This window comes from Pavona decussata, unplaced genomic scaffold, assembly GCF_977016875.1.
Source record: "Pavona decussata unplaced genomic scaffold, jaPavDecu1.1 SCAFFOLD_141, whole genome shotgun sequence".
In the NCBI taxonomy this organism is placed as follows: Eukaryota; Metazoa; Cnidaria; class Anthozoa; order Scleractinia; family Agariciidae; genus Pavona; species Pavona decussata.
Window position 1 is genome coordinate 351,356 of NW_028145554.1, and position 15,804 is coordinate 367,159.

A 15,804-nucleotide genomic window follows, 5' to 3' on the forward strand; every position below is an offset into this window, starting at 1 on the left:
TCGCAAAATATCCGCGCATATTATATGTAAAACCATCGAATAAGATATGTATCTTTGATTTCCACTTGTTCTTTCGCATATATCTCTGTTTCCCTCCGATTCTTGACTGTTTGAAACTATAAGTATGATCCACCACCATTTTGAGATTCACGTATTCGCCAAGGCTTTGACTCGTGTCACGCTTGCATAGTTTTAAAGGATAAGCACGTGTATTAAAATCACATTACTACAGGCACATTACGTTCAGTAAAAATGTCTCAAGGCTTTATAGGCGACAACTACGCTAGATGTCAAAGTATATTCGAAGCTCTTCTACCATCTTGGATGGAACAAAAAAAGAAAAAAAAACCCTGCCCCCCCCCCCCCCCAAAAAAAAAAATCACAATGAATTCGCGCGCAAAGCAGAACGCGCCATTTTCCAATCACTGAAATGGGGGGGAAGAGGTGGTCTTGATTTTTCATTTCACACTGTCCAAGATTGTAGCTAAGACCGTTGTATCGGAAGCACTTCAGGGTTAGACCGTAGCAGACACACTAGGGAGAAAACAGTCCCTAAGATACCTTTTAATGGTCAACAGTCTCGGTAATAGCCCCCCCAAAATGTAACCCTGGCAAGGTTTGCTCTTGGAGGTGTTTGTGCAGAACTGTAAAACAAACTTTGAAAATCTCTCTTCAATGGAGCCAAAATAGTCATCAACCAAATAGAAGAAAGATCCTCGCAGTTACTACGCAATGAAGCAGTTGCGAAAAATTCAGGCTTGAACGGGATTCGAACCCATGACTTCTGCGATGCCGGTGCAGTGCTCTGCAGTGCTCTACCTGTACTAAGTCCACTCTCCACGGGTTTTAAGGAGGGCTTCGAATACAAACGATTTTGCTTTTTTCTAGAAATTGTGAAATCTAACCTTAAAATTAACGACCGCAAACTGTAGAGACCAAGTAAATGCTGACTTCTGCCAAGAATGAAACTGTCAAATTTAGAGATGACCGAGAAATCTATCGATGTACAAGAAAACGACAAGGATGTACAAGAAAACGACATGCTTCTGGCAGAGGTTCGCCGCCAAGTCAACCCTCTCAGCTTTTGCGCCTGCACTCACTTCGTTCAGCGGATACACATAACACCCCATCGAACCTCTGCGGAGGAGAGAGGACTTCAACAGCTTATGGATTTCGCGGGAGACTTCTTTCACATTTCAGCTAAATGACTACTGATGCGAGACGAGATTCTCTTACAAAAAAGCTGTTCCAAAACGGCAGTAACAACATGAGGATCTACTACAAAGCTGGGGCGACGCGCCAGCAGACGTAGTCTATAGTAGTGCATAGTATTAGGATGAAAATTAAGCCAAAACCCATAGTGTCTAGTATTACGATCAAAATTAGGCCAAAACCCATAGTCTATAGTATTAGGATGAAAATTAGGCCAAAATCCACAATATATATCATTCAGATGGAAAGTAGACCAAAACCCATAGTGTATAGTGTTAGGATGAAATTCAGGCCAAAACACATAGTGTATAGTATAAGGATGAAAATTATCCCAAAATCCATAGTCTGTGATATTGAAAAACGAACGTTTTTTTATTAATCAGGTATATACTCCGCACGTCTTTGCAGTATACGGTGCGTGGAGTCAAAACTAAATAATAAAGAAAATGAAAACAAACTCCAAGTAATACTATATCAAAACATTAATTAATTAATTTTTAATTAATTAATTAATTAATTAGTTGTTTTTTCCTTATTTTTAAAAAAATTCTACTGAATCATTGTCGCATCAACAACAAAACGACAAGTGCAACAGCGAAAAGATTCACGACTTGTGACGTCATCAGGTGAGGTGAGCAGCTTTTCACGGATGGCACGTTCATCTCCACAAGCCTGCTATAACGAGAGCCATCCGCTGACCTGCAATTATCATAAAGAAAAGTGTTGGGCGCGCGTAGTTGCCAATAAAAGAAATGTAACTGATTGGAAAAACTGTTTGTAAAAAGAACTCATTTCTGATCGATAGAAACGGGAGCGAAGGTTCGCGTAATGGACGCTCAAACTTTGGATGTTGTTTTCAAGGTTGTTACGAAATTGTAATGTTTCTTCGCGACGTTGCAGGTAAGATGAAACTGAACATACAACTGTTTTGGAGAGCAGACTAAGGGAAATACCACCCCCTCCGCCTCCCCCTCCCCTCCCCCGAAATCAATTTTGACCCGTAAGCATGGCCACTTGGTTTAATCTCAGGCATTTCAATTTGGAAGTAAAATTGGTTGGAGGCAACACGATAATGCAAGAAAATACAAGAGAATGCAAGAGAATATTTTCAGAATTTTTTATCCCATTCACTCATATTGGGGAAAGCCGGTTTCTTATTAACGTAAATAGCAAACAATCATAGTTAGATCACTCTTTCTAACCTGGTTCGCAGCTTGGTGTTTCCTTCTACGCGTACATTATTGCCAACGTCGTTCCAGGTTTTGCCGTCAGTGGAAAACTGGATTGTTAGTCCAGGGAAGACAGATATAGCCTTCAGTTTGCCGTCATCAACACTAAAACAAAACGAATTTTTAAAAATCTGTTTTTGTAGCTGACTGGTTTTCAGTTCCGCTGCTAGAGGAACCAAAGCATGTTTCCTAAAGCATCGTAAAAAAGATGAGCGATAAAGCTATTGGCATGTAAATAGACTTCCTCATGGCAGAAGAAATCCCTGAGAAGTGTCGTTCCAAGTTCTAGGTGCCGCATTCAAGATAATTTCGGTGAAACGCATGAAAGAATAATAACAGAAATCAAAGAGATAATAAAGTCGTCTTGTCGAAGCATAGCGCAGCACCACAGTTTCGTTAGAAACACACACACAACCACAATGCACAAAATGATCCTCTACTACCAAGACGAAGAAAGAACGAACAACAATTTCAGTCAAGAGAGTAAGCAAGTCTCAAGAGAGTGAAATTGTTGTGTGTGAAATTAAGTTAGAGAATGGCTACAATTCAAATTCCGTCCTGTCCATCAGCAGTCAACGATTCTTGACAGGTCAGAAGCGTGTTACTATAGTAATGTTAAACCAGAATTAGGGCGAAAATTTTGACACTCCATAAGTGCAAATTTAATTTCTGACGTTTTGCGTGTCACTAAAAATGGCTGAATTGCTTCCTTCATCAAAAACTCTCACAATTTGTTAGCAGGAAAGATGAGTTAAAATTTTAATTTAGACATACGCTGCGGTTTGCCTTTAGGTAAGTACGTTTTAATTGTTTCGTCCAAGAGTCAAACTATGAGTCAATGCATGTACTTAAATCAACCTCTAGGCTTTGATTTAAAACCTTTTGAATCTGTTCAGAAGTACATTACAGTGACGCAAATTGTTTTCAAAATCTTCACAACAACATGTCACGCTCATTGATTCTGAAACTCTGCAAGCTTGAATTTGTTATCACATAACAGAATGTAGTTTATACAACCTGAGAAAGCAACTACCAGAAGCACATATGTATATAAGGACACCACACCGCGACACTGAGAACGTCTTGCCTTTTGCTTACTAAACAACAAATCTGTTCAAATAAATTCTCCCTACCGTGCTCCTGGAGGTGGTAGGCGATATGGCACGCCCATCTTGTCTAATCGTTCCAGTTCCTTATAGCCCAATGCGTTCGCAAATTGTACCCAATCAGCAGCTCTCTTGGCATCTTTATCTTTTTTTACCGTTATATCTTCCCAAGATGCTCTATGCCAAGCGCGTTCAGCCAGTGCTATCATCCGAGGAAATATCATAGAGTACATTTGGTCAGCGGTTCGCACTGTTTCAGTCCAAAGATGACCTTGCATTCCTGAAAACAACGACGATTTAGTTATATACGTAAGTTAACCTCGTGTTTGTGTTAATTCTTGGAGTCCTTCTAGGACTCAAATTTCACCAAATTAGATGTTTGCCTGGTTTCCGTTGGGGCGTATTACGTCATGTGACACATCTCAACCAATTGCACGCATGCAAGTGAAAATAAAAAGTGGATTATTAAATGGAAAATTCTTATATTCCTGCCTGGTTAATGGATGATTACAATCGCTCTTTAGGTTTCTCTCAACAAATTGGCTTCCAATTTTTTTAATCACATCAGTGCCAAAATCTTACTGGCAAACATGAAGGATTTATGCCTTTTTACGACCGTGGAAAAAAGTTTTCTGTTACCATCCAACAAACATCAAAATTAATGCAGTCGACATGGAGGATTGTTCCATTTTGTTCGTGATAGTGCCGGGAGATTCAAACTCTCGAAGTAAAGCAAGCAAGAGCAAAGCTGAAATCCAAACCAATAGATTTCCTGTTTTATATAATTGATTGGACTACTATCAAAGTCACATATCGTGATATCAGCAGATTTAACCATATCACTAAATAAATTTAGATTAGTGCCTCTGTAGACTGTGATGTTTGGCCCATGATGCGAGACACTTGTGCAATATCATCCAGCAAACTTTCATAGTTATAGTTATTCAGTTGGTCTTTGTTCGTGTACTTTCCTTGGGTAAGAACCGTTACTGTACATTGTCTCTCCCTACCCAGGTGTATCTGTGGCTACAGCCAAACTGTTAGGGAAATCTACTGACAAAATTTTGGGTATCCTGTGATCCACTATCATCCCATCCAATCTCAATCATTTAATACTGGCCACCCTGTGATCAACTAGCATCCCATCCAGTCACTTTATGCTGGGACGTCCTGTGATTAACTACCATCGCATCCAAGGGGGAGTTGTCATACTCTTAGGGTGCATTCCTTTGGGATGATCCAGATTAGGATCAATGATCCAAGATCACTCGATCATGATGCATCAAAGGAACCAAGGAATCCACTCTGGGCAAGGATTGGTCGGTTCCTTTGGTGCACCATGATCTGAGTGATCTTGGATCATTCATCCTGATCTGGATCATCCAGAAGAAACATACCCTTGGTTATTTTACGCCGAGTATCCAGTGATGGGTTACTATCCCATCCTGAACGAAGTCGTAATACTTCTAGTCGTTTCATTCTTCGCATCCTGTGCTGGACTAGCATCATAAACTATGACTATGTACAGTCATTCCTGACCTCGTAAACGTTAAATAGTAATAAATTCTTGATAATAATAATAATAATAATCATAATCATAATCATAATCATAATCATAATAATAATAATAATAAATTCTTGATAAAGAGTCTGAGGAAATCAAAAGGAATTGAAAATCAAGGAAGCCATCCACATTTGACGCCAACGTCCCATGTTAAACAGAGATGGGGACTATGATCTTCCCACCTTTTTAACCACTAGTTGTCACGTGACTAGACAACATGTAATCACGTGACTACGTGGAGCTCACTTTGCTGATGAAGACTGTGAGATCTGTGAGATACGGTTGAAAGCTACGTTTTGCTCTAATTTCTTGGACCTTGTGACAAGAATTTATTATTATTTATCATATACTATATTGTAAGAATTTAGTAATGACGAAAATCGCTTATGGTTTTTGTACTGGATTGAAATGGGAAAGGTTTTCAACATTCTTACTGGCCTTACCAACGATGTTTTCTTTCTTAACCAGATTAGGGCATGCTCCTTGAGTCTTACATAGCTCGTCTCTGGTCAGGGGCTCACCAGAACGTTTCCTCTCGACATTTGCAAACAAATCATCCGGTATAAAACCAAACACTTTGCGAGTGTCTGTGAACCGTGTGGCCCAGTAGTACCCACGCTCCTCTGGGTCAGGCTCATACGGGTGATCGAAATACAAGTGGGTGGCCTGGGACATAATCACCTGAAAGAGTCACAAATTTTCTCTATAGACCTTATACATAAACGGCGGCTGATTTATCATTCTTTTCGATATATGTTAATTAGCCCTACTAACCACGGATCCATGAGCCCCAAAGTTAAACATTACACAGGATTGTAGTCATATCCTCTACGTATGTTCACACTCTAACTGGAACGTGATTTGTATCAAAATAATTAGTTATAAAGTTAGTTCTTTTCATCCGTCTTGTTAAACTCCTTGACGAAGTCTGTGTTTCAGATGAAACCGGTCGGAGAAATAAAACAAGTTGAAAAGATACGTTGCTTTGTGCAGCTCACTAGTATTCCTTTAAAATAAAGATTAAAAAAGTTGGATAATAAGCATCGATACTACAAAGCGTTGTTTTTGAGCAGGTCCCCACTCTTTAAGATAAGATAAGAATAAGTGGAAATAAGAATGATAATTAAGTACAATAAAAATAGCTATAAAATGTCATATAAACAACACAGCAATGTACCGCAAAGGTGAGAAACGAGAAAGCCAATGGTGCGTTGTTCTCGTACAACAATTCTTGAACGAAAATAGACGGTCGCTCGGCAGTCTAGTAGATAGATAGTTTACTTATAAAATACTTGGCAGCTCGAAAGCTGAATTGCGTATTCACATATACAAAACTAGATATGCAAGTATCAGAATAGATAGGAGTCTAAAAATACGAAATGAATAATTTCGGGCATGACACCTAAGGGCATGGCACCTGACGTTCGAGACGACAAGTTATTTAAAAGCTTTTACCTGATATCCAGCGTTTGCCAGTTCATAGGCTCTTTTTCCACCGCCCCATTCCCAGATATTATTCCACGCGTATCCATAAACTCGTGTATTCCTCATTAACTTCCGGTCATACGGGACATTATTGACATCCATGAGTCCATCTTCCCAGCCGGCGAGTTGGAGGCTGTAATTTGACGTGATATTGGCAATGCGCTGTACAAAATAATCCTTCAGCTCGTCAGCAATTTTCCCGCCGGATTTATTCAGTCCCAGATTCTGTACAAGGTTGTCGCACGCAGGGGAGCTGAGCCAAGCCCCGTGCGCAACTTCATCTCCGCCGAAATGAAAAATGGTCAGCGGTTGTGTGTCGTTGTGCATGTTCACTACAGCTTCGACCAGGAGCTCAATGAAATCGTAGGTGGATTCGATGCAAGGATTAATGGCATCGTCGGTATAATATTGAATGGATAAATATTGAGATGTGTCGTTTGCCTCGGATAACAGATATTTCTCCGCTCCTGGCTTATTTCCCTGGGCTGATAATTTGTCGTATCGTGCACGCATAGCTTTTATGGCGGCATTCCCATGCCCCGGCATGTCGAATTCAGGGATGACCTCAATATGACGTTCATTTGCATAGCGGAGAATTTCCTTGTAGTCACTGACCGAGTAGTGGCCTGAACCCGAAGTGGAAGAGTCGGGGCCTGAGCCGAGTTGTGACAGTATACACTGTTGGTCATTCAGATCAAAGCACCGTTTTCCGCCAACCTAAAAATAACCAAACAAGGAAATTAAGCAAAATGTGTTAAGTTTTGTACTTTATCATGACAACTGATTCCAATGTCAAGTTCAAGTTTAAGTTTATTTTTGCCATAATAAAACGAATTTCAATACAGTGTAATAATAAAATAAAGGTGGCGAGGAAGCCCATGAGAAAACACAAGGCTTTTAAATAATGGGCTCCCTCTATTATATATTAACAGATTAACGGTAGAATAATGACAGAATCAATGGCAGAGCAGAAATAGAACAAAACTAAGACATTAATTTAAATTATCTATATGTTTAAAGCAGAATTAGGCTAAAAAGTGAAAATTAAAAAGTGAAAAAACAAACCAAAAAAAAAAAAATAGGATTGGAATGTCAATGAGTGGCATATGCGCAATGAAAGGAAAAGTATATTGTAAATAACCGTAATCGTAAGGAGCGCAAGCCAGTGTCCTGTCTGTTAGTTTTATGTAATAAAAATTAAACTGGTAAAAAATGTTACCATGGAAACGTGTATAGGTACTTTGAAAATAGAGGTTTGTAATTCTAAAAAAAATGCATTCGATCTCATGGCATCCAGACCGAAGCGAGTCAACCCGTGGTACTTCAGTTAACCAGCGGGATTCAAAGCTCTCGCATGAAATTGAGGCGAGTGGTGAGCCAGTCCAAGATGGCGCCCAAACCCTGAAATCGCACAGCATCCAGAAGGAAGCGACACGAATAGTATGCGTTCTCCTAACGTCGAACACAATTATTTGTTTGTTTGTTTGTTTGTTTGTTTGTTTGTTTTTTTCAAGCCTCACACTACCTCAGTAAGTTCCGGTAATCCGGGAATCTCAAGCCTCCAGCCTTCGTCATCAGTCAGGTGAAAGTGAAATTTGTTTAACTTGTACGTCGCCATGGCATCAAGGAACTTAAGCACGTGATCCTTAGCCACAAAATTGCGACCAACATCAAGGTGCATCCCACGGTAAGCATACCTCGGAGCATCTTTGATTGACACTTTAGGAACCATCCCTGCAGAGCTGTGTAACCCTAGCAGCGTCTGAACGCCATAGAAAACACCGGCCGGACCCTTACCTGTCATAATGGTGTACATATTACAGTCATTTATATCACATAAGTAAGTCACATTCTGTATTAGCTTAAGACGCAAAATACTGAACAAGTGCTGACCTTATGAACAAACATGGTTTACTTAAGACTGGTACTTTCACGTAGGGATTTTTCTCAATTTTTAAATACACAAGTCAAATCGTTCGAATCAAAGTCGTGTTTTCGGTAGCGCCAATTTTATTGTGCCTGCCTAGCACAACCTCTTCTAGCAACATTACTAAACAGCTTAAGACCTACCGATGATGGTGATGGCGTTTTTGGAAGGGTCAACATCAAGGCTGTACGACTCATGCGCGCTGGGAAACTGCTGACCGCTCTTCGCAGGCACAGAAACGTCTCCCGTCATAAGTTTGATTACTTTACTCTCTTTTGGTGACGTGGATAATACAAGATTGAGTTTGTCTGTTACGAAAAAAAATTATATAAATAAACAACAAATAAATAAAATGTAACCTGAAAGCAGGTTCCTCATCATCTGTTTTCGGGGAAGAAAAGACGGAAACTAGTATCAAAACCTACCCACTTAGACGAGACAAGACGAGATTCGAGCCAGGGGCCGAGTGCTGCTCTCGCTACTCCCTCGTTCCTAGCTAGTTTCAGGAATCGTCATTCAGCTTTGGTCAAAGAATACAGAAACGTTGAACCAAAATCTATTCTAATTATTATCTTATGGCAGAGCATGTAAAGCAATGAGAGTACGCACAAAAGAGATAAAGGTGTAGACTTGGGGAAAGGACAAATTCGTTTTTCGGGGTATAATTTCAGAGGATACAGAGAATTTGAACCTAAATCTATTCTAATATCTTACGGCAGAACATGTAAAACAATGAAAATACACACAAAAGAGATAAAGGTCTAGACTTGGGGAAAAGAAAAATTCGTATTTCGGGGCATAATTTCTAAAAGTAGCTGACTACTTTATCTATTTTGTCGTGAACATTGTTATTGTCATCACGGTCAATATTACGGATATCATCGTCGCCAAGGTTACATAGGCGTTTCGAACTTTCAAAACCAGAATTAATTACCAACGTTCTCAGTAAAATCGACATCAACCACTGTTCCTATTGCATCAAGGTACCTTTCAGTGGAGCTGCCTCCGTTTCTAATCCCGCCTGAATGAACACCGTCCAATCTGACTTAATAACCACGTGCTTCTCTGTATCCACGATCATTTCTACAGGGGTAGGGATGACGCTATTTTGCGCACTCCCCAGATCTGATATGACGTACATGTCATAGCGCTCGTTAGGGGTGTAAGGATTGCACACGTCTGTAACAAACCTCTTCCATTTTTCTTTCGTGTCAAAATTCCCCACAAACTTGAGCTCTTCATCGTCTGTGTTCTTTATGACTCGAGGGCTCAAACCCTTGGCTGTGACGTACCACCGCGGCATGACATCAGTTCGAGCTACGGACCAATAATCTGCCTCGAATTTGAACGTAAAAGAACCTCCCACAGCAATCTCTTTAAAATCGCTCGTGGTCTCAAACTTGTGAAGGCAGCCGTTAATATGGGTTAACCGGATACCGTAGTTCCCAGGGATAATGTAACCGGTGGGGTTATGCTTTAGATGCTTCGATTCTATCATCCTGATGTTGCAGAAGTACACTGCCCAGTCATCATGCTTGATAGGGGTTTGTCCTTTGTTAGTGAGAGTTATCTGCGACAGGAAGGTAAGATCCGACTGAAAGTTGTTGAGGACATCATAGTGAACCTCCATATTGTTTGCCAAGTAGTCGATGTCACCCTGAACTGAACCTACAACGGTATTTGACAAAGTTAAAAGTTAAAATAATAAATAAATTAATTAATTAATTATTAATAATAATCATAATAATAATAATAACAATAATTAAATTTATATAGCGCCAATACTATAAAAATATTCAATAGCACTCTACATTCAGAACTAATCGTAAATGAAAAGCTTTCCTAAAAGAAATGTTTTCAGTTGTTTTCTAAAAATGGCGAGGCTGCTACTGGTTCTGATTGCTAATGGCAGAGAGTTCCATAAGACAGGAGCAGTATGAACGAAGGCGTGATTCCCAGAGTGTAGAGCAGTTGACTTTTGGGATGAACAGAAGACAATGTTTCGACGAGCGAAGTAAGAGGTGAAAAACACGAGGATTGTAAATGTTACGGAGTGTCTACCCGATGGCGGTAAACTTTCCTTCCGGCTACTGAGCGAGAGGAAAAATTTATACTGCGTTTACATCCACCATTTTCAAGTTTTAAATTTATTTTTGCCACTATAAATGGAATTAAAAACATATATTGTAAAGGTGGCGAGGAAGCCCATGAGAAACCACAAGGCTTTTAAATAATAGGCTCCCTCTATCACATGTTATTCCCTTTTTAGCAGTAATGACGGTGTGAGTTTGTCCCGCAGTGACACAGTTAAAAGTAAAAGGAACAAAAACGAATCATCACACCGTTTAGATGAGAGTTTTCGCACCGGTGCAAGAATCTCATATCCCTTGGCGGGGAAAAGGGGTCAGAATTTTTGCTGGGGTGCGCCACCCGGTCCTTCAAACCCTTACACTATCTTAGACCAAGGTTTGTAATTTTTCAATACCTGTTTTACCTGTTTTCAGATCCAGCCTCTAAGATCCACACCCGTTCTCTCATACGTGGCCTATCAATTCCATACACGTTTTCAGACTCCCGATCAAAATGGTTTAAATCTACAAGTCTTCTACACCCAGTTGCCGACCAAAATGGCTCAAAAACCCCCTGAGGTGCCACATAGCTATGATTAAGCTTATATAAGGAACTAACCCCTCCACCCCAACGGCTCGATGCGATTGAGAATTTTGGACTCAGTAGTATCATGCATATTGTTCTCTTTTCGAATGTTGAGGACTGTGATTGTTATTTGAATAATATTCTCGTATGGCCGCGTTATTACGCGAAGACATTAACCATGATTAGCATTTCAAACATAGTTCGGAACAGATCGGGATGAACTCGTAGCAGCCGATCAATTCGATTGACCATTTTCCGTGTCCTGAGAGTAGGGCATTTGACGCGAAAGGTCCTTCGAGAGGTTGGGGATTTGAACGTTACCTGGGTGTGGTAAGAAATTTGGGTGTCAAGTTGACACATTTCTTTTTAGTCCGGCGGAATACACTTGATCCACGGACGAGTTCAAGGAGCAAAATGTCATCATCATCTCAATGAGGTCGGTAAAAGCCGGTTAGGCAACAAACCAACCACTTACAAAATGTGAAAGTACAAAAAAAACATGCCACAATAAGTAGAATACAGAATAAAAAATTAACTATGCAAATTGACACGTTCCAAGAGAGGATGTACCTTCATACTCTCTTGCACGTTCTTATTAAGCTTATGAACTAAGGTAATTCTTAAATTCGACAAGAGACGTCTTCGCACTGTCTCTGCAATGTTTGGAGCGTTTTCGAAGTATGCTTAGAAAATTTGATTGAATGCAAATGAATCAGTTTCTAACAGTCCAAATACAGTATACCAAAAACTGGAACATTTGTTGTTGGGGAGGGGCATTTGATCGCAAATTCGACCCCAGGGTGGGGCATTTGAAGGCCTTTGAAGGCATTTGACGGGGCGGGAATTTGAAAAAGCCAACTCTCAAAAGGTTAATGTCCGCGGAGGGGGAGGTGCTGAAGTTTTGAAGTCGTAGTGGTATCATGTAAACACTCGGTTAACCTTGGTCATGCAGTAGGAAAGCTTTATTCAGCTTCCGACGGGAATCAAATCCGTGAGCGCCGGATACTCACGCCACTGAGCTACGGCGAAGCTGTAGGTCATTTTTTGTTATGTTCATATATGACGTACTTGCTGCATAGTACTGGGATCTACTTTGCTGTTACGGACCAAGTTTGTTCCCGTTAATTTATGGCCCGCGCGCCCATAAATTAACGGGAACAAACTCAGTCCGTGAAAAAAAAAAAAAAAAGCAAGGATCCGTAGCTTACAAAACGGACCGAGAAAACGAGGTTAGCAAGATATTTATTATACCTCAAAGGTTAATCGGGTGCCCGGGAAAGGAAGCTAGCGGGCCGTACAATGATATACGGCCTGCAAAATTGACCAATTACATCTCGTGCGCCAACTGAGAGATATATGAAAGCAATACGGCACGCGAGACGAACTTCACCCTCGGGGAAACAGTTAAAATTGAACACACTTTATGACACTCCTTGAATAAACAAAATATGATTGGCAAAAACGATTTTCCCAGACAGAAGGATAACAAAAGTCACTACAGTCTTTCGCAATTACACGAGACAGATGGATATCTCTTTTCCATCTATACCAAAAGAAACGTCGACTCTGAAGATTGATAGTTCATGACAAAATAAACCTAAAAGCCCACCACTCACTAGACTTTTCACAGTCCCCCTATGTTTCCATGGGAATCTCGAGTCGACCGGTACGCTTCGATGGAGCTCCCGCCATCTTGCTTTGTAAAAGCGAGCGCGATCTCGGGAGAGTGTCTAAACTACCGAGGGGAGGGAAGCGGATTTTACAAACCAAGATGACGGCAGTTCCATCGAAGCGTACCAGTCTCGAGAATCCCGCGCAAAAATAGGAGACTGTGAACAGTCTAACCACTCACAATCCCTTCACTTTTTGTTTCAACTTTATTAAATTTGTTTCTTTGTGGGGGGGGGTTTATCATTTTTTCCTGTTGGTTTATAGTTAACTGTTGGAATATTACACAAAATGTTATCAATAGAAATTTTACCGACCAAATATGCGAGATATTTTTTGCGATTCTGAACTCCCACCCCCTCTTCCAACCCTCCCTCCCCCATCCCCCCCCCCCCCGCCTTCCCCGGGCTGAAACGCATCGGAAATGTTAATCTCAGGTTGAGATATGCTAAATTGTTTCACCGTACCTTCAAAAAGTTGCTTCAAGGGTATTTAGTTTTCACGGACTACGTAGAGATAAGAAGAGATCCGTTAGCCAAAGTCACGGGGAGTGAACGAGTAGCGATAATTTAAAACTAAGAAAAATGTGACGTTTTGGCCATTTTACAGCCATGAAATGTGAAACGTCAGTCTTACTTCCCATTAAAAGCTGTCTTCCATTTCTAAGTCAAAACAAACTTAACTCAAACTCAACTCATCCCCAAACTCGATCAGTATCCTATTTCCTTATTTAATGTGACAACTGTTGCGTGACTTCAGAAAAGTGACATACGTCACAATGATAAAGTCAAAACTGCATCGTCACCTAAGACCGAAACTGAATGTTTAATAACGACGAAGAAAATTGCAACAGCAAGTACACAAATTGTAAAGCCGAAAAGAAGCTACCGAATTAAACTTTAAACGGACCGAGAGATGTTTTGAAACATAGCTGATCCACCCGTAGACTTCCCTGATATCGTCTGTCAGAAAGTCAAATGCAATGCACCTGGATTGCTCGCAACTACGCGTCTCCTGGGCTTTGCAAGTCAATCACGTGAGACCACGTTGCCCAACCCTTCTAGAAAACAATAGAACAAACAACAGACCAATATACCCAGCCCTAAAAACAATAGCAACTGCGACACAATTAAAACAATTACAAGCTTACGAGAACTGCTCTCTGTGATTCAGCTATTTTATGTTTACATTAACCAAATGTATCACTATCTCTCAAGCGATGATGAGCTTTTCAGACTGCTTGAACAAGCCCCTAGTGTTTGTTTATGAGATCCTTCACTTGACAATTCAGTTCCTGCCTCAAATTTGACCCGTTAATATTTTAAAAGCAGAGTATCAAAAGTCTCAATAACTCCAGTATCGCATTTGTAATCTTTCATTGTTTCAGGCGAGGTACGCATATATCAGAACATACCGCGTATTAAATTCACATAGCCACTTCAATGATATAAAAAATAGCATCTCGAAATTTGGAATTAAATATACAAGATCGTTCTACAATATCTGCTTGCCCGGGTTCCCTGTCATTTTCTGGGATTCCTTTCAAGTGCTTAAGTATTGGCTGATGTTCTGCAGTTAATTATGCAAGCTCGATTAGGTCAAAGGCACAACTAACCTGCAGTCAAATCCAAAAGGCCACTCATTGCTATCACCAAAATGAACGCCATCTTAGAGTAGAAGGCACTCTCTTGCGATTGCAGTTTCTTGATGCCACGAAATCTTCCCCGGGAAACGCAGCGAACAGAGCCACTTGTTTACTGTGGAAACACGCGACCAATTCAAGCAGATGACACCTCGACTTTAGTCATGCACTCTTTCGATTCTGCTGTCACGCGGTGACCAATTACAGTCAAACCTGTATCAAGTGCCCCTCCCACCCCTTCTCGGGGAATGCTCTACTGTCCACTTGTAATTAATTTCAGGTCAGTCATCGATCCTCGATATAAGTCGAATATTTGATGTTGATATAAGTGGTGCCACTCTATGAAAGTTGAATATTTTGGAGAGGTCTTGAAATTTCAAGGATGCATTTCCGATCGTACTTACATAAACTACACATAAAGATGCATACGGGAGAGTTCATAGAATCAAACGAAGAAACAGCTCCACAGAAACTGCAGTGTTAGTGCATTACTGAACAGCTGCCCTGTGATGTAGTCACTAACTGTGGTTTGTGGACGTAAGCCAGGGAATGATTTTCACAGTTTTCAATTGCAACTTTAATTTGCACAGTAAAGGTCAGTAAACAGTATACCTACTTAAAATCTACGTAATCATACGCTTTCCGTGTTAGCGTTTCATCTGAGCTGAAGGATGATTTTTTTTGCCCTGAATTGCAGGGGAGGATCCAGAAGATCGGCCAGAAAGAGGCGACCGAAGAAACTGTGACGAGAGCACAAGTCCCGCTTCAATTAAAAATTCACCGTTCGTGGAGATTCTGCTTCACAGCAATTCTGGGAGCATTTGGGATCAAAAGTAAAGGTTTCGGAAGACAGACTTTAAGAGGAATTAAAACGATTGAGTGCATATTACCATTCGAAAGACGGTTATAAAATCTTTTTAAAAATACAAGAAAAAAGGGAGGCGCGGACCCCTCGCAACCCCCCCTCTCCCCCCCCTCCCCCTCCCTAAATCCGCCCCTGTCAAATTGTTCAATTTTTCTTTAATATAATAACCGTAACCCGTAATCTCACATTGGCCCCGACAGAAAAGTTCAGAGGTGTGGGAATTCAGCGGGAAAAAGTTGGAGTTTGCTGTGGTTCGATTAAGATCATGGGAACAAAATTTTGGGCTTTCGCTTGCTGTCCGTTTAAAAAAAGGGAATACGCATTTCACTGTTTGCTTGACTGCAAGCAGTCCTTTATTTTCGTAGGGGTGGTAAAACCAGCGGTCCACGTGTGCGCGTGTGGAAATTGCTTCCCTCGAGGACACGCGACGCCCGCAGGGAAGCAACCTCTC

At 40.7% G+C, this 15,804-nt stretch overlaps 1 protein-coding gene across 1 annotated transcript; it reads right to left on the minus strand.

The window, feature by feature from the left end:
- Positions 1-810: 810 nt before the first annotated feature.
- On the minus strand, positions 811-14,668 carry LOC146466706 (uncharacterized). The gene is made up of 9 exons (XM_085126875.1): positions 14,462-14,668; positions 9,511-10,191; positions 8,667-8,831; positions 8,122-8,393; positions 6,567-7,313; positions 5,555-5,792; positions 3,575-3,827; positions 2,415-2,546; positions 811-1,911 (listed from the first exon to the last, which is right to left on the minus strand). The coding sequence occupies exons 1-9, from the start codon at positions 14,511-14,513 to the stop codon at positions 1,770-1,772; spliced, it is 2,682 nt and encodes an 893-aa protein (XP_084983001.1). The 5' UTR covers positions 14,514-14,668; the 3' UTR covers positions 811-1,769.
- Between the last annotated feature and the right edge of the window lie 1,136 nt (positions 14,669-15,804).

Excerpts from the sequence above, each read along its gene's own strand:
- LOC146466706 (XM_085126875.1), bottom strand. The coding sequence starts at position 14,513 with ATGGCGTTCATTTTGGTGATAGCAATGAGTGGCCTTTTGGATTTGACT. Across the intron at positions 5,793-6,566 it reads TGGCAAACGCTGGATATCAG|GTGATTATGTCCCAGGCCAC; the intron begins GTAAAAGCTTTT and ends TGACTCTTTCAG. Across the intron at positions 2,547-3,574 it reads CTACCACCTCCAGGAGCACG|TGTTGATGACGGCAAACTGA; the intron begins GTAGGGAGAATT and ends GTTTTGTTTTAG.